Source organism: Schistocerca serialis, chromosome 2, assembly GCF_023864345.2.
Source record: "Schistocerca serialis cubense isolate TAMUIC-IGC-003099 chromosome 2, iqSchSeri2.2, whole genome shotgun sequence".
Classification (NCBI taxonomy): domain Eukaryota; kingdom Metazoa; phylum Arthropoda; class Insecta; order Orthoptera; family Acrididae; genus Schistocerca; species Schistocerca serialis.
Genome location: NC_064639.1, coordinates 1,159,047,336 through 1,159,074,718, shown reverse-complemented (window position 1 = coordinate 1,159,074,718; position 27,383 = coordinate 1,159,047,336). Strand labels below are relative to the sequence as shown.

The window sequence follows — 27,383 nt, the reverse complement described above, 5'->3', positions numbered from 1 at the left end:
CGATGAAACTGCGCAGCACGCGCCACACATTCATTCTTCTCTCACCAAAGTTTACAGTTTCACATTTTCCATCTATATCTGTGTGGGTATGAATTTCCCACCAATTTGCATAACTCCTTCGCGCTGAGTCTTTTTTGGCGCAGACTGTATTTTACTGCCTAAATAACAAGTCATCGACTACTTTTAGTATCTCGTTTCCTAATCCAATTCTATCGGTATCAGCTGATTTAATTCATTTGCATTGCATTACTCTTGTGTTAATTTCACTGATGTTCGTGTTGTAACCTCTCTTCAAGACTCCATCCATTACTTCCAACTGCACTTACAAGTCCTTTGTGTCTCTGACACAACTACAATGTCATCTGTAAACTGAAAGTTTTTATTTCTGCTCCCTGAACATTAATTCCTCTTCTAAATTTCTGCTTCTTCTCCTTACCTGCTCCCTCAGTGCACAGACGAATTACATCCGAGAGAGGCAACAATCTTGGTTCGCTCCCTTCAGTAGTATTGCTTCCCTTAGACTCTTATACACTACTGGCCATTAAAATTGCTACACCAAGAAGAAATGCAGATGATAAACGGGTATCCATTGGACAAATATATTATACTACAACTGACATGTGATTACATTTTCAAGCAATTTGGGTGCATAGATCCTGAGAAATCAGTGCCCAGAACAACAACCTCTCGCCGTAGTAACGGCCCTGATTCGCCTGGGCATTGAGTCACACAGAGCTTGGATGGCGTGTACAGGTACAGCTGCCCATGCAGCTTCAACACGATACCACAGTACATCAAGAGTAGTGATTGGCATATTGTGACGAGCCAGTTGCTCGGCCACCATTGACCAGACGTTTTCAGTTGGTGAGAGATGTGGAGAATGTGCTGGCCAGGGCAGCAGTCGAACTTTTTCTGTATCCAGAAAGGCCCGTACAGGACCTGCAACATGCGGTCGTGCATTATCCTGCTGAAATGTAGGGTTCCGCAGGGATCGAATGAAGGGTAGAGCCACGGGTCATAACACATCTGAAATGTAACGTCCACTGTTCAAAGCGGCGTCAATGCGAACAAGAGGTGACCGAGACGTGTAACCAATGGCACCCCGTACCACCACGCCGGATGATACGCCAATATGGCGATGACGAATACACGCTTCCAATGTGCGTTCACCGCGATGTCGCCCAACACGGATACGACCATCATCATGCTGTAAACAGAACCTGGATTCATCCGAAAAAATGACGTTTTGCCATTCGTGCACCCAGGTTCGTCGTTGAGTATCCATCGCAGGCGCTCCTGTCTGTGATGCGGCGTCGTAACTGCAGCCATGGTCTCCGAGCTGACAGTCCACGCTGCTGCAAACGTCGTCGAACTGTTCGTGCAGATGGTTGTTGTCTTGCAAACGTCCCCATCTGTTGACTCAGGGATCGAGACGTGGCTGCACGATCCGTTACAGCCATGCGGATAAGATGCCTGTCATCTCGACTGCTAGTGATACGAGGGCGTTGGGATCCAGGACGGCGTTCCGTATTACCCTTCTGAACCCACCGATTCCATATTCTGCTAATAGTCATTGGATCTTGACCAACGCGAGCAGCAATGTCGCGATACGATAAACCGCAATCGCGATAGGCTACAATCCTGCCTTTATCAAAGTCGGAAACGTCATGGTACGCATTTCTCCTCCTTACACGACGCATCACAACGTTTCACCAGGCAACGCCGATCAACTGCTGTTTGTGTATGAGAACTCGGATGGAAACTTTCCTCGCGTCAGCACGTTGCAGGTGTCGCCACCGGCGCCAACCTTGTGTGAATGCTCTGTAAAGCTAATCATTTGCATATCACAGCATCTTCTTCCTGTCGGTTAAAATTTCGCGTCTGCAGCACGTCATCTTCGTGGTGCAGCAATTTTAATGGCCAGTAGTATAAGTGCAGTCCGATTTCCGTAGTCCTACAAGTTGTGGATAACTTTTCGCTCCATGTATTTTATCCCTGCTACTTAAGGAATTTCAGTTCTATGTATTCTATTCACCACTGTCAAACGCTTTCTCTGATTCCACAAAAGCTACAAATGTAAGTTTGTCTTCCTTCATTCTGTCTTCTAAGATAAGTCGTAGGGTCAGTATTGTCTCATGTGTTCCCACATTATCGGGGACCCAAACCGATCTTCCGCGATGTTATCTTCCACCATTTCCCCCATCCTTTTCTAAATACTTACAGTCAGTATTTTATAACTATGACTTACTAAACTGTTGGTTCGGTAACATTCCCACCTGACAGTGCGTGTCTTATGTGGAGTGAATTTATTACGCTCTTCTCGAAGTCTGTGGTGGTCCTATCTACGTAGTTAAGAAATCTAATAATATATGACATGACCTGGTAGAACACCATATCTATTTTTTTCTGATGAGGAGCAAAGATTTTTTCTTTACATGTCAAGTTCTGTAATAAGAGGTAACAACCCCTCGACTCCCTGGCGTTTCGTAGCTTAAAAGAGAAGAAGTGTGTGGCGAAGTAATTCCTCCGAGTACAGCCAACCGCACACACATTACATCACGGTTTCCCTTGGAAGGAAGCGGAATGAGGATGTCCTGCAGGAAGCGATGCATCCGAGTGATAGATGGACAGCCTTAAATCATTTGAACGCAGTGGCTGTCCCGTGTTGAGCACTACAGGTATGTCGGCCACGAGTCAGTTTGCCGAAGTCCAGTTCGAAAGGAGTGAGGCTGTGAGGCTCAAGAACGTCAAGACGGAACACTACGTGTGCGTCCGCTCCGTGGGCTCGAAACACGTCCTGGAGGCAAAACCGCTGCACGTGCTCGAGGACGACGAGGGTATGTGCGAAAACCTTAAGTTTCAGCGTTAATCCAGTATAAAATGAATTTTGGGTGACGTTCAAGATTTGGAATGAATGTTAAAATTTATAATATTCAAACTATAGACTTGGCTTCCGTCTGATTTTGCAAAACATAAATAACTCTTCTGTTAGTTCTGTTGCCCAATCTCGTTTTTAGCACAGTTATACGTACATGAACCACGGACCTTGCCGTTGGTAGGGAGGCTTGCGTGCCTCAGCGATACAGATGGCCGTACCATAAGTGCAACCACAACGGAAGGGTATCTCTTTAGAGGCCAGACAAACGTGTGGTTCCTGAAGAGGGGCAGCAGCCTTTTCGATAGTTGCAGGGGCAACAGTCTGGATGATTGGCTGATATGGCCTTGTAACAATAACCAAAACGGCCTTGCTGTGCTGGTACTGCGAACGGCTGAAAGCAAGGGGAAACTACAGCCGTAACTTTTCCCGAGGGTATACTTTACTGTATGGTTAAATGATGATGGCGTCCTCTTGGGTAAAATATTCTGGAGGTAAAATAGTCTCTCATTCTGATCCCTGGGAGAGGACTACTCAAGAGGATATCGTTATCAGGAGAAAGAAAACTGGCGTTCTACGGATCGGAGCGTGGAATGTCAGATCTCTTAATCGGGCAGGTACGTTGGAAAATTTAAAAAGGGAAATGAATAGGTTAAAGTTAGATATAGTGTGAATCAGTGAAGTTCGGTGTCAGGAGGAACAAGACTTCTGGTCAGGTGAATACAGAGTTATAAATACAAAGTCAAGTAGGGGTAATACAGGATTAGGTTTAATAATGAATAAAAAAATAGGAGCGCAGGTAAGCTACTACGAACAGCATAGTGGACGCATTATTGTAGCCAAGATAGACACGAAGCCCACGCCTACCAAAGTAGTACAAGTTTATATGCCACCTAGCTCCGCAGATGACGAAGAGATTGAACAAATGTATGATGAGATAAAAGAAATCTTTCAGGTAGTGAGGGGAGACGAAAATTAAATACTCATTGGGGACTAAAAGGAAGAGAAAGAAAAGTAGTAGCTGAGTATGGAATGGGGACAAGAAATGAAAGGGGAAGCTGCCTGGTAGAATTTTGCAAAGAGCATAACTTAATCATAGCTAACACTTGGTTCAAGAATCATAAAAGAAGGCTGTATACGGGGACGAGGCCTGGAGACACTGGAAGATTTCAGATAGATCATATAATGGTAAGACAGAGATTTAGGAACCAGGTTTTAAATTGTAAGACATTTCAGGGACACATGTGGACTCTGACCATAATTTATTGATCATAGAATGAAGGCTTTCAGAGCAGGTGTTGTCATCACTTACCACTTCCGGGCTGAGATGCCGTGGTCCATACGTAAAACTCTCCCCTGACGTTTAGCCTACGACTGCGGAAGGCATCCTCTGAGGACAAGCGGCGAACTGCGCGAGTGAGCGCCGTATATATAAGCCATCCACAGGGCGCCGCTGTCAATCACGTGACGTCGGCTGTGCTATGATCTCTGATATTGCCAACTTTCTCAATTGAAATTAATCGATTGTCACGCTGTTGCTGCAATGTTGACATCCATATCTTACCCAGCTTAATACCTTCATCTTTTCTACTGAAATTATTGCAGTGTTTGGCAATCTCAATAGCCTCTCTGTACATTCGCGCATAACAATGCGACGTCTTTGCTATGACGGTCGTCTCACTAAACTTTATTTCATGATCACCTTCCTGAAACAGGTCTATATAGGTACAACAAAAAGAAGCGTCAACACCCGTCTGTTGTTGTTGTTGTTGTGGACTTCAGTCCTGAGACTGGTTTGATGCAGCTCTCCATGCTACTCTATCCTGTGCAAGCTTTTTCATCTCCCAGTACCTACTGCAACCTACATCCTTCTGAATCTGCTCAGTGTATTCATCTCTTGGTCTCCCTCTACGATTTTTACCCTCCACGCTGCCCTCCAATACTAAATTGGTGATCCCTTGATGCCTCAGAACATGTCCTACCAACCGATCCCTTCTTCTGGTCAAGTTGTGCCACAAACTTCTCTTCTCCCCAATCCTATTCAATACTTCCTCATTAGTTATGTGATCTACCCATCTAATCTTCAGCATTCTTCTGTAGCACCACATTTCGAAAGCTTCTATTCTCTTCTTGTCCAAACTATTTATCGTCCATGTTTCACTTCCATACATGGCTACACTCCATACGAATACTTTCAGAAATGACTTCCTGACACTTAAATCAATACTGGATGTTAACAAATTTCTCTTCTTCAGAAACGCTTTCCTTGCCATTGCCAGCCTACATTTTATATCCTCTCTACTTCGACCATCATCAGTTATTTTGCTCCCCAAATAGCAAAACTCCTTTACTACTTTAAGTGCCTCATTTCCTAATCTAATTCCCTCAGCATCACCCGACTTAATTAGACTACATTCCATTATCCTTGTTTTGCTTTTGTTGATGTTCATCTTATATCCTCCTTTCAAGACACTGTCCATTCCATTCAACTGCTCTTCCAAGTCCTTTGCTGTCTCTGACATAATTACAATGTCATCGGCGAACCTCAAAGCTTTTATTTCTTCTCCATGAATTTTAATACCTACTCCGAATTTTTCTTTTGTTTCCTTTACTGCTTGCTCAATATACAGATTGAACAACATCGGGGAGAGGCTACAACCCTGTCTTACTCCCTTCCCAACCACTGCTTCCCTTTCATGTCCCTCGACTCTTATAACTGCCATCTGGTTTCTGTACAAATTGTAAATAGCCTTTCGCTCCCTGTATTTTACCCCTGCCACCTTTAGAATTTGAAAGAGAGTATTCCAGTCAACATTGTCAAAAGCTTTCTCTAAGTCTACAAATGCTAGAAACGTAGGTTTGCCTTTCCTTAATCTTTCTTCTAAGATAAGTCGTAAGGTCAGTATTGCCTCACGTGTTCCAGTGTTTCTACGGAATCCAAACTGATCTTCCCCGAGGTTGGCTTCTACTAGTTTTTCCATTCGTCTGTATAGAATTCGTGTTAGTATTTTGCAGCTGTGACTTATTAAGCTGATAGTTCGGTAATTTTCACATCTGTCAACACCTGCTTTCTTTGGGATTGGAATTATTATATTCTTCTTGAAGTCTGAGGGTATTTCGCCTGTTTCATACATCTTGCTCACCAGATGGTAGAGTTTTGTCAGGACTGGCTCTCCCAAGGCCGTCAGTAGTTCCAATGGAATATTGTCTACTCCGGGGGCCTTGTTTCGACTCAGGTCTTTCAGTGCTCTGTCAAACTCTTCACGCAGTATCATATCTCCCATTTCATCTTCATCTACATCCTCTTCCATTTCCATAATATTGTCCTCAAGTACATCGCCCTTGTATAGACCCTCTATATACTCCTTCCACCTTTCTGCTTTCCCCTCTTTGCTTAGAACTGGGTTTCCATCTGAGCTCTTGATATTCATACAAGTCGTTCTCTTATCTCCAAAGGTCTCTTTAATTTTCCTGTAGGCGGTATCTATCTTACCCCTAGTGAGATAGGCCTCTACATCCTTACATTTGTCCTCTAGCCATCCCTGCTTAGCCATTTTGCACTTCCTGTCGATCTCATTTTTGAGACGTTTGTATTCCTTTTTGCCTGTTTCACTTACTGCATTTTTATATTTTCTCCTTTCATCAATTAAATTCAATATTTCTTCTGTTACCCAAGGATTTCTACTAGCCCTCGTCTTTTTACCTACTTGATCCTCTGCTGCCATCACTACTTCATCCCTCAAAGCTATCCATTTTTCTTCTACTGTATTTATTTCCCCCATTCCTGTCAATTGCTCCATATGAACTAGAAATTCAGAATCGTGTTCAGATTTAATTTCCCACGTTCGCCAGTGCACGCTCAGTTGCGTGGGCTTCTCGGTTTCTCCAGTCAGACAAATAATCATCGTAATTACAAGAGCAGGCTTCCCGGTCAGTTGTCACCGTCAATAAAATTCTTCTGGGTATGTGTCTGTATTTTCAATATGTAAAATTATTCCAGGTTTCTGCCGCTGTTGCAAATGGCCTTCCTCAGGGTGTTTTGCTTAAAATGCACTCACATACACCCAATAATTTTACTGACAATCACTCTGACAGATGTGTAGCTAGGTCGAGTTAACCTTCACGAACTCAGGTATATGATCATGAGCTAAAACCGACGCCTACCAAGTAACTTTGCCAACCGATAGTTCGCTTACCTACATCTCGTAGTTAATATTCCATGTTCGTAATTTCATGACTTATTGAGATGCTTGTTCATTCTCGTGACTTTTTGTAATAAACTTAAGGTTTCACTTAAATCATGTCTTTGATTCGAGTAGATAGTTTCTCCCTGGTCATATCTAATAAACACATCAAAAAAAGTTTTGCATCACCTCGGTTCCGAGAGTTCCGGAACCTGTACAGAAAATTAGAATAGGGAGCAACATAAACATCATTTCCGCCCTTTTTATTGCTCAGCTAAATCACACGTTGCTGTTGTACCACCATACTGCGAGACCTTCAGAGGTGGTGGTCCAGACTGCTGTACACATCGGTACCTCTAATACCCAGTAGCACGTCCTCTTTCATTGACGCATGCCTGTTTTCCTCGTGGCATACTATCCACAAGTTCATCAAGGCACTGTTGGTCCAGATTGTTCCACTCCTCAAAGGCGATACGGTGTAGATTCCTCAGAGTGGTTGGTGGGTCACGTCGTCCATAAATAGCCCTTTTCAATCCATCCAAGGCATGGTCGATGGGGTTCATGTCTGGAGATCATGCTGGCCACCCTAGTCGAGCGATGTCGTTATCCTGAAGGAGGTCATACACAAGATGTGTACGATGGGGACGCGAATTGTCGTCCATGAAGACGAATGCCTCGCCAATATGCTGCCGATATGGTTGCACTGTCGGTCGGAGGATGACATTCACGTATCGTACAGCCGTTACGGCGCCTTCCATGACCACCAGCGGCGTACGTCGGCCCCACATAATGCCACCCCAAAACAGCAGGGAACCTCCACCTTGCTGCACTCGCTGTACAGTGCGTCTAAGGCGTTCAGCCTGACCGGGTTGCCTCCAAACACGTCTCTGACGATTGTCTGGTTGAAGGCATATGCGACACTCATGCCAATCCTGAGCGGTCCATTGGGAATGTTGTTGGGCCCATCTGTACCGCCCTGCATGGTGTAGCGGTTGCAAAGATGGACCTCGCCATGGACGTCGGGGGTGAAGTTGTGCATCGTGCAGCCTATTGCGCACGCTTTTAGTCGTAACACGACGTCATGTGGCTGAACGAAAAGCATTGTTCAACATGATGGCGTTGCTGTCAGGGTTACTCCGAGCCACAATCTGTAGGTAGCGGTCATCCGCTGCAGCAATAGCCCTTGGGCGGCCTGAGCGAGGCATGTCATCGACAGTTCCTGCCTCTCCATATCTCCTCCATCTTCGAAAAACATCGCTTTATTTCACTCTGAGATGCCTGGACACTTCCCTTGTTGAGAGCCCTTCCTGGCACAAAGTAACAATTCGGTCGCGATCAAAACGCGGTATTCACCGTCTAGGCATGATTGAACTACCTCCTTTCTGGTGGGTGGAATGACTGGAACTGATCGGCTGTCGAACTCCCCCCCCCCCCCACCATCTAATAGGCGCTGCTCATGCATGGTTGTTTACATCTTTGAGCGGATTTAGTGACGTCTCTGAACAGCCAAAGGGACTGTGTCTGTGGTACCATACCCATAGTCAACGTCTATCTTCAGGAGTTCTGGGATAGATGTGTGTATTTTTCAATGATAAAACGCATATTCCCCACCTTAAGGATCACTGCTAGAGCTACGAACTTTCATAGCACTAATCATTTCGTTACGTACATTTATTCCAGCATTGGGTCTCACGGGTGCGTCTGTATCACAATTAGTTTTTATGCAACAAACTTTACTCACACACACGAGGGGTTTCCAAAGTTACAACTTGTCTTGGTTCACTACTCAACGTTTGGTGCATTATATGAACTATGTGCTTTGTTTCGATGAAGCAGCACATTAAAATTTCCGTAATGTAACCATTTGCGTGTGAATTCATTGGATTTTTGTCTTTCCGACTCACCACTTGTGAGCTAAGGCAAGTAAATACAGGTCTGCTTGAAAAATGGCACACAACTTCTCAGTAAAGAGCATGGAAAAAATTTTTAAAAATTATAAATTATTGTTTACATTGAAGACCCTGTAGCAGAAAAAAGATGGTGGTGTTAGGACAAAGCTGGCACTACAGGCAAGCACAACACTACTACGGTTAGTAGATGAGGTCATTACATGTGGAACACAGTCGAACTGGGGGAGGAAATCGGCCGTATCGCTTTCAGAGGGAACGCCATGGCACTAAGTGACTTAAGAAAACCCGGAAAACCCATATCTGGGTGACTGGCTGTGTATCTGAAGTGTTTTTTTGCAGTGCTCAAGCTTTTGAGGTAACTGTTGCTGCAGCTCGATTAGTACGGGGGAAAAATACAATCGCTGTGAAGTGTAACAGCTCTGGGCTCTACAATGAGTTTTACGGTTGCCTGTTTTTGAACGCTCATGGCAGTTGTTAATGTGAAGTCCAAGTAGTGAACCGAGTTTTACGGTCGCATGTTGGAAGAACATTGAATAGTAATTTGCACATAGGAAATGCTATCCAGTGTTGAAGCATGCACGAAAGACGTTTCATTCAGTAATACCTTTTGACAAATGATATAGTAAACTATTGAGTGTTATCTAAGTCCATTGTGTTTAATGAACCTCACACAACCGATTATTAAATAATACTAGTGTTGAAACAATGCTTTATCGACAAGGAGAAGAATAATTATCAGCGAAGTGTGACACTATGGCAGGAACCTTACAGCCTCATATATAGGGCTAAGACAATTAGTGTTATAGCTTATAGAATAAGTGAAGCATTTTTTACTCATTTTGCGTTTTACGCTACAATTCGTAATTAAACTTTTCCTGAGACGTCCGTTTCAGTATGTGACCAGGATTATTAGATACTGTGGTTGAATTTGATTTAAATAATTTTCAAAATTTGACATTGCAGTAAAATGGATAAAGCTGAAGAGTCACGGTGTCATTACATTAATGCCACATTGTCTCAACATTTTAAGTGGCTTACTTACATCCATTTTCAAGAGTGACAAATTTCCATGATTATTTCACTAATTTGAGACTGAATTCTTTTTCTTTTTTCACATTTCAGTTACATTCAAATTTTATTTCTATAGAACAGCTGACATTGAAGACACCCAGCTTGTTCTACCAAGACATGAAGCTACCCAGAAATATATAAGCATGGACAAGAAATACAGACTAAATCTTAAAGATGATCCATATGAGACGGTAAGATCACCTGTATCTGGTTTTAAGCCAGTCCAGTTTATAATAGATACAGCCAATTAAAATATGGCATTAAACACTGTAAATTAAAAGAGCAACTTTTTTACAGTATTGAAGAATTATTCTCTGTTAATAGAACTGTGCGTAACTGAGCTGCCACTCAGTGCCATGAAAATAATAGCAACTCTGCAATTTAAGGGGCGTAGGACGTCAAACGGGCCGACTTCGAGAAGGAGAGGCACCACAGGACATTTTAATTTTCACTGTCTATACTTATACAAATAAGTTCATAAAACTTTGTCAGCATGACCAGGCATGATTCAGGATTCACACTCATAGCAGTGGAAATTCAAAAACACGAAAAAGTAATATTTTTTAAATCTGAATATTTTTTTTTTTTTTTTTTTTTTTTTTTTTTTTGCCCTTACTGTTGGCTACATTTGTTGCTATAGGTACACTTTTCTTCATAAGTAAGAGAGATTCTTCGATGAATTTTTCATAGCTTACAAACCATACTTACAGGTGTATGAAACTCTAGAATGTATTTAATCTATGGAAAAAATGAATGGGCTGTTACGTTTTAAACTTTGTGTTTAGAGAAAACTCGAATTTTATAGTTACTTATCTCAATTTTTACCACAGTTTTTAACAGATTTGGGAAATTCTAGAGTTTCAAACACCTGTAAGTACGGTTTGTATGCTGCGCAAAATTCATCGAAGAATCTCTTTTACTTATGAAGAAAAGTGTACCTATAGCAACAAAGGCAGCCAACAGTAAGTGAAAAAAAATCATGAAATTTCACATTTAAATAATATTATTTTTTCGTGTCTTTGAACTTCCACTGCTATGAGTGTGAATCCTGAATCCTTCCTAGTCATGCTAACAAAGTTTTATGAATTTATTTGTAAAAGTATAGAGAGTGGAAATTAAAATGTCCTGTGGTGCCTCTCCTGCTCCAAGTCGGCCCATTTCACGTCCTACCCCCCTTAACTGCACTGTCTTCCAGTATTGATTTTATAGTTGTGTTATTATTAGTAAGTATAATGTGATCTAGTTCTTAACTGTAGTACTTTTTTGTGTGGTACCCATTTTTGATCAAATGTCCGAATGTAAAGAAAACTCCATGTAAATTACTAGACAGTTTCTTGTCTGAATTTTCATATGCAAAAGAAAAGCAGAAAATGGACAAATGTAGTCTCAAACTGACCAGACTGATGTCCAGTTTCTCAAACAAGGGTTTATTTCATTTAATGTAAAGGGTGTAATTTAGAAACTCTTAAACAGTGATACAAGGGAAAGTTTTTTTTCCGAATTTTCATAGACAAAGGAAGAGTGGGAAACTGGCAAATGAGGTATCAAACTGATCACTGAGGTGTCTAGTAGTGCATAAAAGAGTTTAACTGCTTGAAAGAAATCAGGGCAATTGAGAGAAACTTGATTTGAGGGAAAATTAAAATTCGACTGTAGAATGTCTCAAGCATCACCTGAGGTGCCCAAATATGGCCGACTACGAAGCGTGTGAGAAAGACCGAGAACGGAAAATATCGTACAGGAGAGCGGAATTACCTGAAATAGTGGCGAGAAAGTTCTTTGCAGGCACTGACACTTCCCCACCCAATCTTGTTGCGTTTGCTATTGCCGAATGTTCCCAGATCTTTTGTTATGGCGTGCAGATAACAGTAAGATCCGTAAGTTGCTGGGAGATAACAATATGTTTGTCAATGACGGCGGAAAATTATGCGCAAGACACTGTGAATCATTGATCGGTCATAGCACTCCTTCTCGAGCATAGTGCAATAAAATGGGACTGGAATATATACCTTTTGTCTTCACTGACTTGTCATTCACAGAACAACATCTTCCGACATTATTCCACGCCTTTATCAACATCATAAAGTGCCATTGAGTATTTCAAACAAAGCAAAATTGTCACTTTCCATAAATCATGGAGGATGTATTCGAGCAATGGCCAAGCAGTCCTATGGGTGCTGACATCATCGTGGTCGAACAAGTGTTGCCTTAGATTAATACGGAGTGGAAGTTCGACATTCGATGAAAAATCATGCAAGTCGCTTTTAATTACCTCAAGATGCACAACCATATGTGTGCCAACGTCAGCCGTGTCAATTTAAAATAACTGGATAGCTCTGCAAATGAATCATATGTTGAAAAAATGTTGCATTCAAAGCTGTTGACAAAGCCAATGAAAAAAGCAGAAAAAAACATCGAGCGCTGCTGTGGGGACCACGTTTTGCAAGAGTTGGAGCAAAAGAGGCAACTACTCTCACCTTAAAGCTTCCACAAATCAGGCAAACTTGAGGCATTACCCTTAGGGTGGCAGCTTTCTCACGAAATTCCACCAGAAGGATATACTAGTATTTTTAATGTATAAAAATAGAAATTATTAGGATCCATTGGTGTCTGCGGACTTAATCAAAACCAGGAATTGGCGAGCTTTGTTTTAACTCGTTGGACTGCTCTTAATGTTCTAACCACTGTGGAAATAGCGGTCCAGTTAACACCAGTCGCCGCAAGGAGCACTATAACCTGTGTGTTGTGTGTTAGCCATAGAGTATAAATATACAACGTGTTAGGAAGTCCCTGTTATGAACTTCTAGGTGTTGTAGAGGGGAGTAAATAGATAATATTTTGAGTTAGAAGTCATGTTCGGCAACGTACCGTTTCTGTGCCACGACCATTTGAAAATATTTTGGTAAAGCGACCAGTTTTACAAGTTACTGATTAGGCGTGACCCAGTACATCAATTATTTTACACTTCGACTAATTAATAGCCAAAGAAATTGCTCCTATACTCGTTGACGGGTTGTCTTCAGCCTGATGCAGTACGGCGTCTTCCAGTTCGGGCGTGTGGTGTCTCCTTGGAGCACCACAGTCACGGCTGCTGACGAAGGAGGGACCCTGTTCGAAGCTGTTACGTAATTGTGGCGAAAAGGATGTACTACAATGGAGTCGAACGTTGTGGAGAACCATCGTGATAAAGAAGGCAACGAGCAGCTCTTCAAAGACCGTAAGCTTCGCCATTAAGAAGGATCATGTCGGTGTACTCTGCTAACGCGTACTCAGCCATGCTGCTCTAACACTGACAGATACGTCACTGAGTGTCGAACCAGGTCAGAGAGTTAGCATTCACATCAAATGATAAAGTGCGCGCAAAATGCCTTGGCCGCTAGATGTGCAGTCGGCTGGGGAAGAATGGGGAGAGAGCGATAGTGGGGGGTCGCTCAGAGCGCTGTAGGGGAAATGCTGAACGCTGGAGGGGAAAGTGCCGTTCTAAAACGAACCCTACGCTCAATTTTTTTTAAAATATTAAGTGAGTCCCCTTCACGTCCACACATGCATGGTAATCATTCAAAAAGATCTACTGTGACCTCTGCTTTCGCCAGTATATAAAAAGAATTCCGCCGAAAACGCAGCGACTTATTCTCGGATGGATTGTTAACCATTTGTAACTTTCAGAGAAGCGCCATGAGTGGCGAATTTTGATTAAAATCTACACATTTCTTTGGTTGCCATGTTAAAATTTGCTTCTTTTGCGAAAACACAGGGGAGTTTACAGGCTCACCTCACTAACATGTCGTGCAGACGCGACTGCGAAAGAATTCTGAAACAGTGGTTTATTAAGTTTATTAAGTGAGGAACTGAGGAAAGGTAAAGTCAGTAGCTTATGGGAAAGCACATCCTCAGTAAAAAAAAAAAAAAAAAAAAAAAAAAAAAAATAAAAGTGTAATGTCTTAACATATATTCCAAAACCCAATTAGAGTAACGTGGTAGATAATGAAGTTTGACATAATAACGATACGGTAAAATACTCTCCTCTTTGCATGCTATCATTTGCCAAAATCTCGTTTCGATATCTGAAACCGTTTATGAAATATGAGGAATGTTGTGGTTCTAGGCGCTACAGTCTGGAACTGCACGACCGCTACGGTTGCAGGTTCGAATCCTGCCTCGGGCGTGGATGTGTGTGATGTCCTTAGGTTAGTTACGTTTAATTAGTTCTAAGTTCTAGCCGACTGATGGCCTCAGCAGTTACGTCCCATAGTGCTCAGAACCACTTTTGAATATTATGGATATTTCACTCTGGCTTTATCGCTCGCGCGGCGCGATAGTCAATGAATGTGCTACATCAGATCAATTTTCTTGTGATTGGTGACAGATAGATACCTCTACCAAGTCTAAAGAAAAATTCAATATGTAATATAGAAATAGACACCCGTTTATCAACAGCAAACAAGACACTTTTTAGTTTCATCAAAATTCTAAGAAAAAGATCACTTAGCAGTAACTTCAAATCCGCTTATATGAATCGACCATTATACCTGTGATGTTATATGGATGTGAAACATTAATATTTAGAAAGAAAGATGAAGAAAAACTGTTAATATTCGAAAGAAAAGTACTAAGGAAAATTTTTGGACCTGTATACGACGAAAATAACATGGAATGGAGAATAAGAAGAAATGAAGAATTAAGAGCGCTGTACAAACACCGTAACATCGTCGAAGTGCTCAAGAGGAGAAGGTTGAATTGGGCAGGCCATATAGCAAGAATGACAGAGAATAAATTACCTAGAATGGCATTCAGCAGAACAATAGATGGAACGAGAAGAAGAGGGAGACCCAGAATCAGATGGCGGGATAACATTCGGGAGGACACAATGAGGATTAACAGCAGCAGCAACTGGACAAACAGCGCATTGGACAGGCAGAAGTGGAAGAGGCTCTTAGAGCAGGCGTATGGTCGATAAGGCCCTTGCCACATGTAAAGTATATGCACCAAACGCAAAATCACAGCGACCTCTATTTTTCACCGTACACTTTTCCGAACTTCGCGCAGTGTCTTAGTTTCACATAAATTTCACAATAATTATGTCCATTAACGAAATGATTTGAAATCATCATGAACCTGACACATAAAGTTACAAGCAAAGCAAAAATTATTTTTTTTACCAAATAGTTTCTGTAAAATCGTTTGAGAAAGATTGCAGCGTGCGCACCTCGACCGGCCGAAAGGTGGGAAAACCCTTATCGGCGTCGCCTTCTGAACAAGCGGATGAACTCGCCCAGCGCTTTCGACCAAGCCTGGTCACTGTGCACGGGCCGGGCCACCGTATCCTGCGCGAGCTGTATCAGCCGATACGATGTAACCATTCACCACCAACATGTTGTATACCTACCTAGCAAACATGTTTTCAAATGGCTGTAGCACGGAAACGGTACGCTTCCGCACATGAATTTCTATTCAAAATATTACGCATGCTGTCTCGTCTATAAGTCCTAGAAGTCTGTAACAGGAATTTCCTGTATGTTCTCGATCGAGCTAATCTAAGAATTTATCAGGTCTGATATATTGTAACATCCTTGTATTACTAATGGTTTGAAAACATCACCTGTAATAACTCTTCTGGTAAATTGTAGAACAGTGCTCCTTTCCATGTATTAATTCTTGAAAGCGCTGAAAAGACGGCTTTGATATTCCATACTCGTTAATTGAGCATACAAAGAAGAGCTGTATATCTATGATTGCGTGTGTCCAAAATATGATTTCTACCTCACCAGTTATGGCCGTCCTATCCAGTTCGCTCCTACCCTCAAATACCTTGGCCTCACCCTCGCCCGTCATCTCGCACGGACTCCCCATCTCCTTACAATCCAACACAAAGCTCACCACAGACTCCGCCTCCTGAAACTCTTGTCCGGCCGGACATGGGGACTGCATCCTTCCACCATCCTTCACACCTACAAATCCTTGATCTGCCCCATCCTTTGTTATGCCAGTTTTGATTGGAATTGCGCCCCTCCCAGGTTCTATAACGCCCTCCAAATCCTCAAGTGCCATGCACTCTGCCTCGCCTTTTGTATCCGCCTTTCATCCCCCACGCGCATCCTCTATGACCTCATCCCTTTCCCCCACCTTCTCCTTTTCCTTGAACACGTCCACACCCTGTATATTGCCCACCGACTCGATCTTTCCCACCCCATGGTTTCCCCATTCCTCTCCACCCCCTGCCCGTTGCCGCACCTTGACCATTGTGTCCCACCCTTTGTCCATCTCCACACCCTCCACCTCCTTTCCCAACACAACTTCCAGCTACTACCCTTTCCACATGATGAACTTCGCACTGACATCTACCCCTCCTACCAATTCTAGCCCCACCTTCCTCCTGCCTCCTCCTCAGGGCTCCCTCTCTTCCCCCTCCCTTCCCCCTCCTACACCCCTACCTTCCCCCATGCTCCCCTTCAGTGTCTCTGCACTCCCTCCTGCCTTGTGTTCCTTCTTCATCTCCTGCCCTGCCCTTCTCCTGCCCCTTGGTGTGTCTCCTGCCCCCTTTTTTTCCTCTTCCTCCCCCCCCCCAGTGCCCCCCCCCCTCCCCATCGCACCTTCCTCCTCTCTCTTTCCCTCCTCTCCAGCCTCCAGTCGCTCGGCAGGTCCTTACCAGCGGTTTTTTTTTTCTTCATGTATGCTCTGTCGTTTCCAGTGGTTTTTCGTGCTCTGTGTGATTTTTATCCTGTAACTGACTTTTAACTTGTGTTTGCCTCCAGTGTTATTTTTTTAAAATGCACTTTGAATTGCCAGCTGTGCTCTTTTAACTTTTGTGTCAACTTTTTAACTATCCCCCAGTGCATGTCCTCACTTTAGTGTATATTTTAACTCCTATGATCTCCATTTACTGTGTTTTTTATGCCCCCCTTTTTATGTAATTCCCCTTCCCTGTTTTTGTAAAGCCAATTGGCTGAAGAGCGGTGGACTGTGGCGTTGCGAGGCCTCCCCTGCCCACATGGGGCAGGGAAATAAAATCACAATAAAGAAAAAGAAAAGTATCCAAAAGTCAGAAATGAACAACACAGTAGGCCTAATCATAAAGTGAAAGGAACAGCAATGCACAGCGAGAGGGAACGACTGATGTTGCTGGAAGCCACAGCACATTTAATCTCATGTACATACGATTATGTTTTTGTGCTTGTAAGCAGGGAAAATAATATTGTGAAATTGTGAATATAAATGGCAAGTTACTGAAATGAATAATATTAGTATTTAATTTTGCAGGTTATTTGTAGTTCATATACTGTGTACTTAATCTTGGCGTCAAGGAGATTGGTTTTGTATATAGATTTCAATTTACAGCCCCGTTCTCCTGAGGAATTAAAGGAAGCTGACAACAGGTTCTTCTACATAAAATTCCCTGAAGGGGACGCCACAAGGATATTGTTAGAGGGAATGAATGGTAAGTCGATTGTTTAGGTCAGCAGCAATTCTTTTGGAACTAATATGCTGTGCTGCACAACAGTTTTGAATGTGACTGTGCATCACAGCCTTACATTAAGTGATACGCCAAGAAACAGGCACCACATATTGTTTTACGAAGAAAACAGTGACAGTTTCATGGATGAATTAAATGTGGAGAAATGAATGCTACCTCTGTATCAATACTTTCATTTTAAATAGAAAATTAACAACGTTCACTGTCATTTCCTTTTATGAGAACAACGCAAACATATGAATGTATATTTCCACACTTGTAAATAAAAGAGAACTTCATTATTCTACATCTACATGTAGAAAGATTCTCCGCAAGCCGTTTGATGTATGGCGGAGGGTACACAGTACCTCCAGTTCTCATTTCCTTTCCTCTTCCTCTCGCCGGTAGAACGAGGGAAAAATGACTATCTACACGCCTCCGACGAGCTCTAATTTCTCTTATGTTATCTTCGTGATCCTTAAAACGAAATGTATTTTGGCGGCAGCAGAATCGTTATGCAGTCAGCCTCAAAAGATGGTTCTCTAAATTTTGTCAGTAGCCCCTCCAGGGACTCGCATCAGAATTCACAAAACATCTTCGTAATACTTGTGTGCTGATTGAACCTACCGGTAACCTGAATTGTTTCGATGTCTTGGTTTAATCCGATCTCGTGGGTATCGAAAACACTCGAGCAGTATTCAGGAATGGATCGCACTAGTGTTCTATACGTGGTCTCCTTCGTAGATGAGCTACACTTCCTTCCTAAAATTCTCCCAATAAACGGAAGTCAAGCATTCGCTTTCCCTTCTATCGTCCTTCCGTACTCGTTCCATTTCACATCACTTCGCAACACTACACTCAGATACTTAATCGTCGTGACTGTGTCAAATAGTACGCCACTAATGCTGTATTCGAACATCACTCTATTGTTTTTCCTACGCATCTGAATTAACTTGCATTGTTCTATATTTAGAGAAGGCTGCCATTCATCACACCAGCTACATATTTTGTCCAAGTCATCTCGCATCCTCCTACAGTCACTCAACAATAACACCTTTCCGCACACCACAGCGTCTTCAGCATACAGCCGCGGGTTGCCGCTCCCTGCGTCTGTCACAGAAAACAAGTGGTCCTGTGACACGTCCCTGCGGCACTCCTAATGATACCATTGTATCCGACGAATACCGGCCGTCGACGAGAACGTACTGGGTTCTGTTACTCAGGAAGTCTTCTAGCCTCTTACATATCTGGAAACACATTCTGAATGCTTGTATATTCCGTATGCTCGTACCTTTCTTAACAGTCAGCAGTGTGGTGGCACCGTGTCAAATGCTTTACGGAAATCTAGGAGTGTGGAATGTGCTTTCTTGACAGATTTATTAACTTTAGTAACCATCGTCGCTGTGAAGACATCATGATCACTAAACCGTGTCTCTATACTGACACAGCTGACAACGTCAAGTTTGCCTCTGGTTACACGATCTAAAATATTTCCATTTCGTGTGGGTTGTCTAACCAGTTGTTCAAGACAGTTTTTGGAATACGTGCTCTGTGCTTCACAAGGCTTTCTGTCCATACCTTCTGCAAGGAATCCGCAGACGTCACTCGGCATAGTAAAGTCGCCTCCAATTAATAATGCATGATCAGGAGATGTCCGTTATACTTTCTCTGAATGATTCTACAACGGTTCCGGTAGAATCAGCTGGCTGGTAAGAACATCCGATAATTAATCTGAGTTCAGATTTAAAATTTTCCCGGCGTACATATTGTTCCATAAAATTTCGGGCGAACTGCCGGATGTTTGCAACTTCCTGCCACAATATTTCGGCGCAGAGTCTTCTGGCCATCTTCAGGTGATACTGGCGATAACTCTGGTATTTAAGGGCCCTCCAGGACATGCGTGGTGGACTCACTTGGCGTTGCGTGTGCGCTACTTGAGCGCGTTCGATTCTGCTGCGCCGCGCGCCTTCCGTGGTGAAAACTCGCCGCATCGATATCAATTCGATTGTCTTGCCGCGGTTCCATCACAGAGCTACGATGGCTACGGAGGACACGAAATTCTTCGACGACTGGATTTCATGCCGAATTCACTTGGTAACCGCCGTCACGATTAATAAGAGACTCATTGTCATACAGCCGTATTTTCATGGATTCATTAATAATAGAACCCCAAAAGTTAGACGTATGGGCCAAAATTTTTGTCTCATTGTAATTCATGGCATGACCAGTGGAAATACAGTGTTCGGCGATGGTAGACTTAAAAGGCTGAAGGAGGCGAGTATGCCGCTGATCTTCTACAGTGCAATCCTGCGCAGTTCGCGTCGTTTGCCCTATATAAGATTTGCCGCATTCAGACGGAATCCTGTAAACACCTGCCTTGAGCAGCTCTACGTCGCGTCTGACATATCCCAACAGCGACGAAATTTTTGCAGGAGGGTGGAAGATACCGGAACTCAGGGAGTTTTCGCCAGTATCACCTGAAGATGGCCAGAAGACGCTGCGTCGAAATATTGTGGCAGGAAGTTGCAAACATCCGGCAGTTCGCCCGAAATTTTGTGGAACAACCTGAGTTCACCTAGACGTGCTGCTCAAGTCCAAATAGTTTCACAGTCAGACTCAATTTTGACCTCGATAGACAGCAATGAACAGTCCCCCTCCTGTGGCGTCTGATATGTCTTTACGATACACAGCCAGTTAAGTAAGATCGTTGTTAGGTTAATCAGTAGAAAAATGTATTTGACAACAAACTAAAACATACATATGCATCATATATTAACAAACCAAATATGTAATATCAATTAATACTACGTCCAGTCACCCGCTACTGCTTGCATTTCCGAGCCATGCTTGAAACCAAGTTTTCCGCATATTCACGTGGGAGACCTCCAAATGCGTCGAATTTGCGTTGAGAGCTGTTTCAAAGTGAATTCTGCTTGCGTTTGACACAGTGTTAAGAGTAGGTTTTCCGAAAAAAAGGTTAATAATAATTTTTTCCACTTTTGGGGTCACTTTACCGATTGAGCCACGTTCTTCAAAGTCATCCACGTTTCTAACCAATTTATAGCGTGTTACCCAGTTGTTTACAAATGACTATGATTTCTGCATATATTTAGACGCCACGGCGTGACACATGTGGGACCTTTGGGGTGGCTACAGTGAAACACATCCCAAAATCGCGATGCACAAGCTGCATTCTTGTCTCTTCTTGTGTATCTAAGTCAAGAATTCAAAGTAAACTAATGCCTTATGGACATTGCATGAAGGACAGATGCTCCCTATTTTGGGCTGTGAAAGAACTAAGGCAACATCTTTTACCATCTGTCTGTAGTGCTGACCATACTCTTACCTAGACTATGTTGCTAAATATTTTGGAACTTTCTATTCAGGTTTCAGCCAGCTCCCGGATCCGAGAGTAATTTAAGTGCGACAACCTCCCTGGAGGGCAGTAAGTTCAGAAACTTTGGAACGAATACTTCGACTGCTAAAATTTTGACAGTTGAAGCTTGTCTGCTTGTTTCGCATCCTGCACTCGCGACTGCAGCAGGCAGGTCCACTTCTCAGATGAAGCCCGCCCAGCAGACACACCACATTGGCACTCTTTCCGCCTCTGGACACTGTTTCCCTAAGGGGTTCCGCAAAGAGCCCAACACTGGAGCTCCAGATAACTAGTAACCCCCCACCCTCCCCCCTGTGTGCCTGCAGGGACCCTGCTGAAGGAGCGGCCACCTGTCCACTCACAAAGTGAATGGGCGGTGCCAGACTATCAGCCTTCACATTGATTCTCCACCTCGGGCGACGCGACCGCTAACAACCCGCCACACATTCTGCAGTGCGCGTGATCCCCCACGTCGGGTATGCTGGAAGATGCCTCGGCAGCACAGCCAGTGGGCGAAACGAGCAACACTTGAGGTGTCCCATGCGATGCACCAGTTTCTCCGCTGCCGCCACACTCCGAGGCAGCAGCCTGCAGACGGCTGGCCATGTTCATAAGCGCCTTCAGCTATTTGCGAACTGTGGCCACATTCTCCTGCGTCCGCACACAGCAGGCACACACATAATACATCCTGGCACTACAAATTAAAAAAAAAAAAAAAAAAACAAAGAGGAAGAACTAAACGTGTGACTTGCAAGTCTCCTCGTGCTTCATCAATGGAGACTGCCAGCTGAATGAGGTGTGATCAGAGATCACAGGCCGTCCAAAGCAAACAAACAAATGGCTGCTGCGCTATAGACTGCGCGAATGTACACGTTAGCGGTATTAAAATGCGATACTGTACCTCTGAAATACAAAAGTACACAATGAATTTAAGAATTAAATTTTACAAGTACACAGAAACATGCAAAGAATTTATGAATTAAGGTGCGGAAACAAACAAAAAAGTTAAATATGCTACACGCTAGTCTCCTGGTGCTTCACCAGCAAAGGCTGATGGCTGCTATGGATGTCACGTATTTTCGTAATTTATAGCAATTCTGGCTGATAAGTTATAAGTTTCAAATATTTCTAAATGTTTGTCTACCCAGCATTATTTCCTGTATCTGTTTTCATAAAATTTGTTGCACTCTGTTCTTCAGTAGTACATAGTTTATATGAAAAATGTTCTTGTCTCTCATGCTATGTCAACGTGCTTCTCATAAGACTATAAGATCAAAGTAAGGGGTTCTCAGAAGACACATCTTTAGTAATTTTACATTGCTTTTGCACAGCTTATTACTTTATCAAAATTATAAATTACAGTTTTGTAAGTAAACGTGCATAGAGTTATGGACAACAACAGAAATATTGAAGAAAACTCGGAGTCCTTGAAAAGCAATATCCAACAAGCAGTAAATGAAGTAGTCAGCAGACAAAAGTTTAAGTATAAACAAGAATGGGTTACATTAAGAATAATGACAATAATAAATTTAAGGCGTCTGCTGAAACAACAACGAGGAAGGACAAAGGCAATATAGAGCGTTGAGAAATGTAATCAATCGAGAGTCAAGAACGGCTAAACAACAATTTTTGGAGGGCCAAAGTAAAGGATTTAATGAAACGTTCAAGTTACAGAAGGTTAATGTGCATATTAATCACTTAAATAGTTCTTTAGAAATAGATAAATGAAAAGCAATGCAGTTCAAAGGGAAAATAGAGTGGTATTATATGAACAGAAAGACAGCAGAAAAACTGTATATGGGAAGTAACGAAGTTCTGAAACTGAAGAACACTGGGAAAGTCGATCCCAAAGGCAAGGGTGAGTATATTTTGTGCTATGAGTTCGACCTGACAGTCAGGCATCAAAACCCTGCGAAAGCCGCTGGAGTTGATGATATACCAACAGAACTCGTCAAGGCTGCTGGAGACAACAGCTACATGACGAACTCCTCCACCTCGTTCACGTTATATACGAAACCACAGAGCTCACAACAGACTTTAAAAAAATGTACGACAGTGCCAGTATGCAAACAGATATGACCCAGTACGACTCTCAGTATGGTAACACCTCCTCCAAGGTTTTGACCTCCATCATTCTGTGGTGGATCCAAGGCGGGATAGATGCAGTGATCCTGGACGACGAGTTTCATTTGAGAAGAGGTGCGGATACACGAGAAGCGATACTCGGCTTACGAGTAATTATTGAGATAATAAAGTAGACCCATAACATATATATTCCCTTCGTTGACTTAGTAAAAGCATGGCGAGAGATTTTGAGAGGCTGAGAGAGAGTGGCATAAAGCATAAGGACAGAAGAACAGTGCAGAGTCTGTATAGAGAAGAGGTGGATGTGATAAGATATGGAGAATATCAAAACGAAAGGTGTGCGACAGGGTTACCCGTACCCTCCTGCCTTATTCACTGGATACATTCAGAAGGCAATAGATTAAGTCAGAGAGAAACTAGGGGCTACAGAAGTAACTAATGTCCGTAGTAAGAAAACAGACATGTTGAGATTTGCTGATAATATTGCATTGTTAAGTGAAGACACGGAACAACTAGAAGCAGTGCAGCCCCACATAGAAAACACCCTCATATCCCGCTAAATTGTGAAAATTAATACAGCTAGCGCAAAAATCTTAGCGATGAGTAGAAGAAAACCGCTGTTCAGTGCTCACTTAACAATGAGCGACTGGAGGCCATCCTTCGCCTACTTAGGGAGTAAAATTACATCAGATGGAAAACCAAAGAAGACTCTTGCAAGTCAAAGCTACCAGGTAAAGGCTGCTTTCAACAAAAGAAGAAGCCTTTTGACATCCAGCTGCACAGACTAAAATCTCAGGAAAGTCGCCTTAAAGGCCATTGTTTGCTGTGTGCTGCTGTACAGGAGTGAAACATGGGCACTCGGAGAAGCAGAAAAACACAAAATAATAGACTTCGGCCTGCCGTGCTACTGCAGAACGCTGAAGATTACCTGGGTAGATAGGGTACCAAATGAAGATGTGCTCCATAGAGTGGAGGAAGAGAAACCGTGCCAGCTTATCCCGCACTGAAGAGCCACGTGGCTGCCATCTACTGAGACATGATGGTGCCACTGAAGGGACTGTAGAGGGGAAAACACGACAGGCAGACTGAAACTGGAGTATGTCAACCAGATCTCGGAGAATACGAGCTGCACCACCTATACTGCTCTCAAAAGAAACGCTGAAGGGAAGAAAAGCATGGTGTTGCTACACTGTCTGACGGTTGAAGACCAAAGAAGGAGAAGTTGGATGCCTACCAGAAAAAAGTACTTTAGAGGCTAGGAAATATAAATGAAGAAGACTGTCAAACTGAATTATAAATGTAATGATACACTTCAGCCATCGCCGAGTTACACATTACACTTTTGTTCATTGGCATCTTTTTCTGGAATCTAGGAATATTGTTAAGTAATAAGAAGTAACTATATTAACAGCATTTGCGCATGACCGATTTTAATTGTGAGGAACCTTCACAAAAGTTACGTGTTAATCATAAATTGAAAATCATTTTTACCACCAATAACATTTAGTGTTTTCAGGATTCTCAAATTGTATGTTGTTAAGTAGCTTTGAAGAGACTTAACGTTTTAACGACCTTTGGTATTCTTAGAGATATTCATCTTAAGATTGTTTTAAATTCTTGCATAATGCTTTTGTTTTTAGGTTTACGGAAGAGAAACTATTTTTTGGCTGCCGGAGAAAATTTGAAGAGTGTTGTTGTGAAAATGCATGATGGGGACGTGTATCCAGAAGACATCATGTTTTTCTATGAAAAGGTCACTGATAATCATATTAACTCTGTTTAATTGTTTAGGTACTGCAGAGGTTGAAAATACCGTTTCAGTTGTAGGGTTCTTTTTATTTGGAACACGACCGGTTTCGGACTCTTACATGCCCAGTATCAGGTGTTACACTGAGAATAAACAAGAGACCGGAGATAATAATAGCTTTCACAAGCAGTAGTACACATAAAAAAAGCTAAAACGTAGTTCTATATAACATTTTGGAAACCAGCGGTCGGGGTAGGTCCTGTAAAACATAAGTGAATGGTGAAGTGACACCAGATAACACTACGGACGACTGCCAGGGTAAAGAAATATGCAGTGAACACAGGGACACTTACACTTTGCGCCGTCTGTTGACAGGAAGAAGAATGCCTAGCCGTTCACAATTTGAATTAGTGATTCACATTCAAAGTGACAAAAAAATCATTACATAGAATGTTGCATGAAAAACGTTTAAAGTACATTATGAGTGGTAAACGAACGTACTGAACTGGGCAGAACGGAACTGTAGTAAAACCGACTAGAATCCGGCGACATAAAATTTATGTATAAACCGTAAAACACAATGAAAATTTTTCCCTTTCCGCGAGTGGCATGCAAGTTTTTAATTTACTGGGGATATGTAGGCGACGCCGAACAACGCGCCACAGCCATGAGTTAAAACAACATGAACATGTGCCGTGACTATTAAAAACCGTCTCGTCATTATACAAAATGGAAGGTAGCAAAACCTTACACTCGACACTGTCGAAAACTGCTATACCACCTAATAGCTAGCAGCAAAGCACTAAAGGGACACATTAAAAGTAGGATCAATTTTAAACCCGCTAACTAAAAGTCGACGACTAAACAAAGTTTACATAAGTTAAGACCTGAGACAAATCTTACATCATGAAAGACAGGTAAATTTTAAATTAGTATGGATACCGATAATGACACACAACAATGCGCCATAGTCACAGGATAAAAAATGAAAAACAAGCAAACTCCTACTAAAAGAGGAAATTTTACAGCCATGTAAAATAATGTGGGTGGACCTTGCAGATCTCACTATAGGAGACACTTGTATGCCGTACATTCGCTAATCCTAATTAAGGGCCACCTAAATAATAGTTTCTAAAATGTTACAAGGAATACATTTTTGCTTTTTTAAGTGCACTGCTGCGCGTAAAAACTATTATTAGCTCCGGTCTCTTGTTTATTTCCAGTATAACACACAAAAGAGCCAGAAACCGGCCGTGTTCTAAATAAAAAGAACCATACAACTGAAGCGGTATTTTCAACCTCTGCTACAGTGCTCAGTAGCGGTTGTTCCTCCGACAGGAATGTTTGTGCTTCGTTACTGTTATTGTATCACTTGAAAGATGTATTATATGTTGTAGTTACATGATTCAAAACATAGCAGTACACACGTTTAAATAAATAATACTGACATTAATACAAGAATGATGAACTACAATATATAACATGTGAGTAATGAACTGAAATTTATTAAACTTTGTAACAGTTCACTTCATGCACTGTTCACAGATTTTGCTTTGTTAAAGAATAATCTAAGCAGGTAATTGTGCAGTTACAGAGAAATTTTTCATGCAGTATTGTTTCAATGTTGAACACTTAGATAACGTTGATCAAAAGAGTACTGGAAAGCAAGTATATATGAAAATAGGAAGTGATAACGTGTAACAACTTGTAAACAACAATGTACATCATTATTCACCAATGTATAATGACTAGTCGAATGCATATTAAAACACAGTTTGCAAAGCGCCAATTGAAGCTGTAGAATTCTGAAAGTTTATGTTTTACAGAAACATAATGGACTCAAAGAACCGTGGAGTTAACAAGATGACGGGAGACATGAGGTATGTAAACAAAATAATGAGAGTGATTTTTTCCACCTGCTTTGTTTCCGATAACGATACAGTAGAACTTTATTCCCCTCACCGTACTTACCTTGAGGAGCCACACAGCGTCGGAGACGCTTGTTCTCTCCTCATAACAGTGCTGGAACTCGGATACTGGAATAATCTACAGCTGATCTGTTACAGCCTTTTGAACATTGTGCAGGGTCCCAAACCGACGTCCCTTGAGGCGTGTTTTCGATCTCGGAAAGATAAAAAAGTCACAAGGACTCAACTCGGGTGAAAAAGAAGGCTGTGGAACCACAGAAATGTCCATATGGCCCAAAAACTGCTTACTGAAATCGCTTTGTGACTAGGCGCATTGCCATAATGCAACACAAAATTGTTTTTGATGTTTGATTACACACGCATGACTGAAAGAGTCTTCCAGAACCTCTCGGTAAACATGTTGATTAATCCCTTGGCCTTGAAGCACAAACTCCTTGTGAACGATTCCCTGGCTACATTCTTGCTTTTCTTTAGCCTCGGAGAGATTGGAATGTGCCATTCCGTGGACTGGAGCGTGGTTTCCGGTTTGTACCCAAACACCTTAATCTCGTCACCGCTGATGACAGATTTTAAAAAAAATGGGAAAAGGTGGGGGGGGGGGGGGGTTCAATTCGATTTCAAAAAGTCAATGCACCCGTCTCTTCTCGTGTCCTGTTGGTCCTGTGTGAGGTTTCTCAGAACCAATTTTGAGCAGATTTTTCCCATCCGTAATTAATTGTTCGATATCTGGCGAACTGTGGTGTTACTCGAATTCATC

At 42.4% G+C, this 27,383-nt stretch overlaps 1 protein-coding gene across 1 annotated transcript; it reads left to right on the top strand.

Moving 5' to 3' along the window:
* The first annotated feature begins 2,653 nt into the window (after positions 1-2,653).
* On the top strand, positions 2,654-26,459 carry LOC126456731 (uncharacterized). Its single transcript, XM_050092475.1, has 4 exons — positions 2,654-2,837; positions 10,092-10,231; positions 17,376-17,475; positions 24,592-26,459. The coding sequence occupies exons 1-4, from the start codon at positions 2,681-2,683 to the stop codon at positions 24,732-24,734; spliced, it is 540 nt and encodes a 179-aa protein (XP_049948432.1). The 5' UTR covers positions 2,654-2,680; the 3' UTR covers positions 24,735-26,459.
* Positions 26,460-27,383: the final 924 nt, after the last annotated feature.

Excerpts from the sequence above, each read along its gene's own strand:
- LOC126456731 (XM_050092475.1), top strand. The coding sequence starts at position 2,681 with ATGTCGGCCACGAGTCAGTTTGCCGAAGTCCAGTTCGAAAGGAGTGAG. Across the intron at positions 10,232-17,375 it reads AAGATGATCCATATGAGACG|CCCCGTTCTCCTGAGGAATT; the intron begins GTAAGATCACCT and ends TTCAATTTACAG. Across the intron at positions 17,476-24,591 it reads ATTGTTAGAGGGAATGAATG|GTTTACGGAAGAGAAACTAT; the intron begins GTAAGTCGATTG and ends TTTTGTTTTTAG.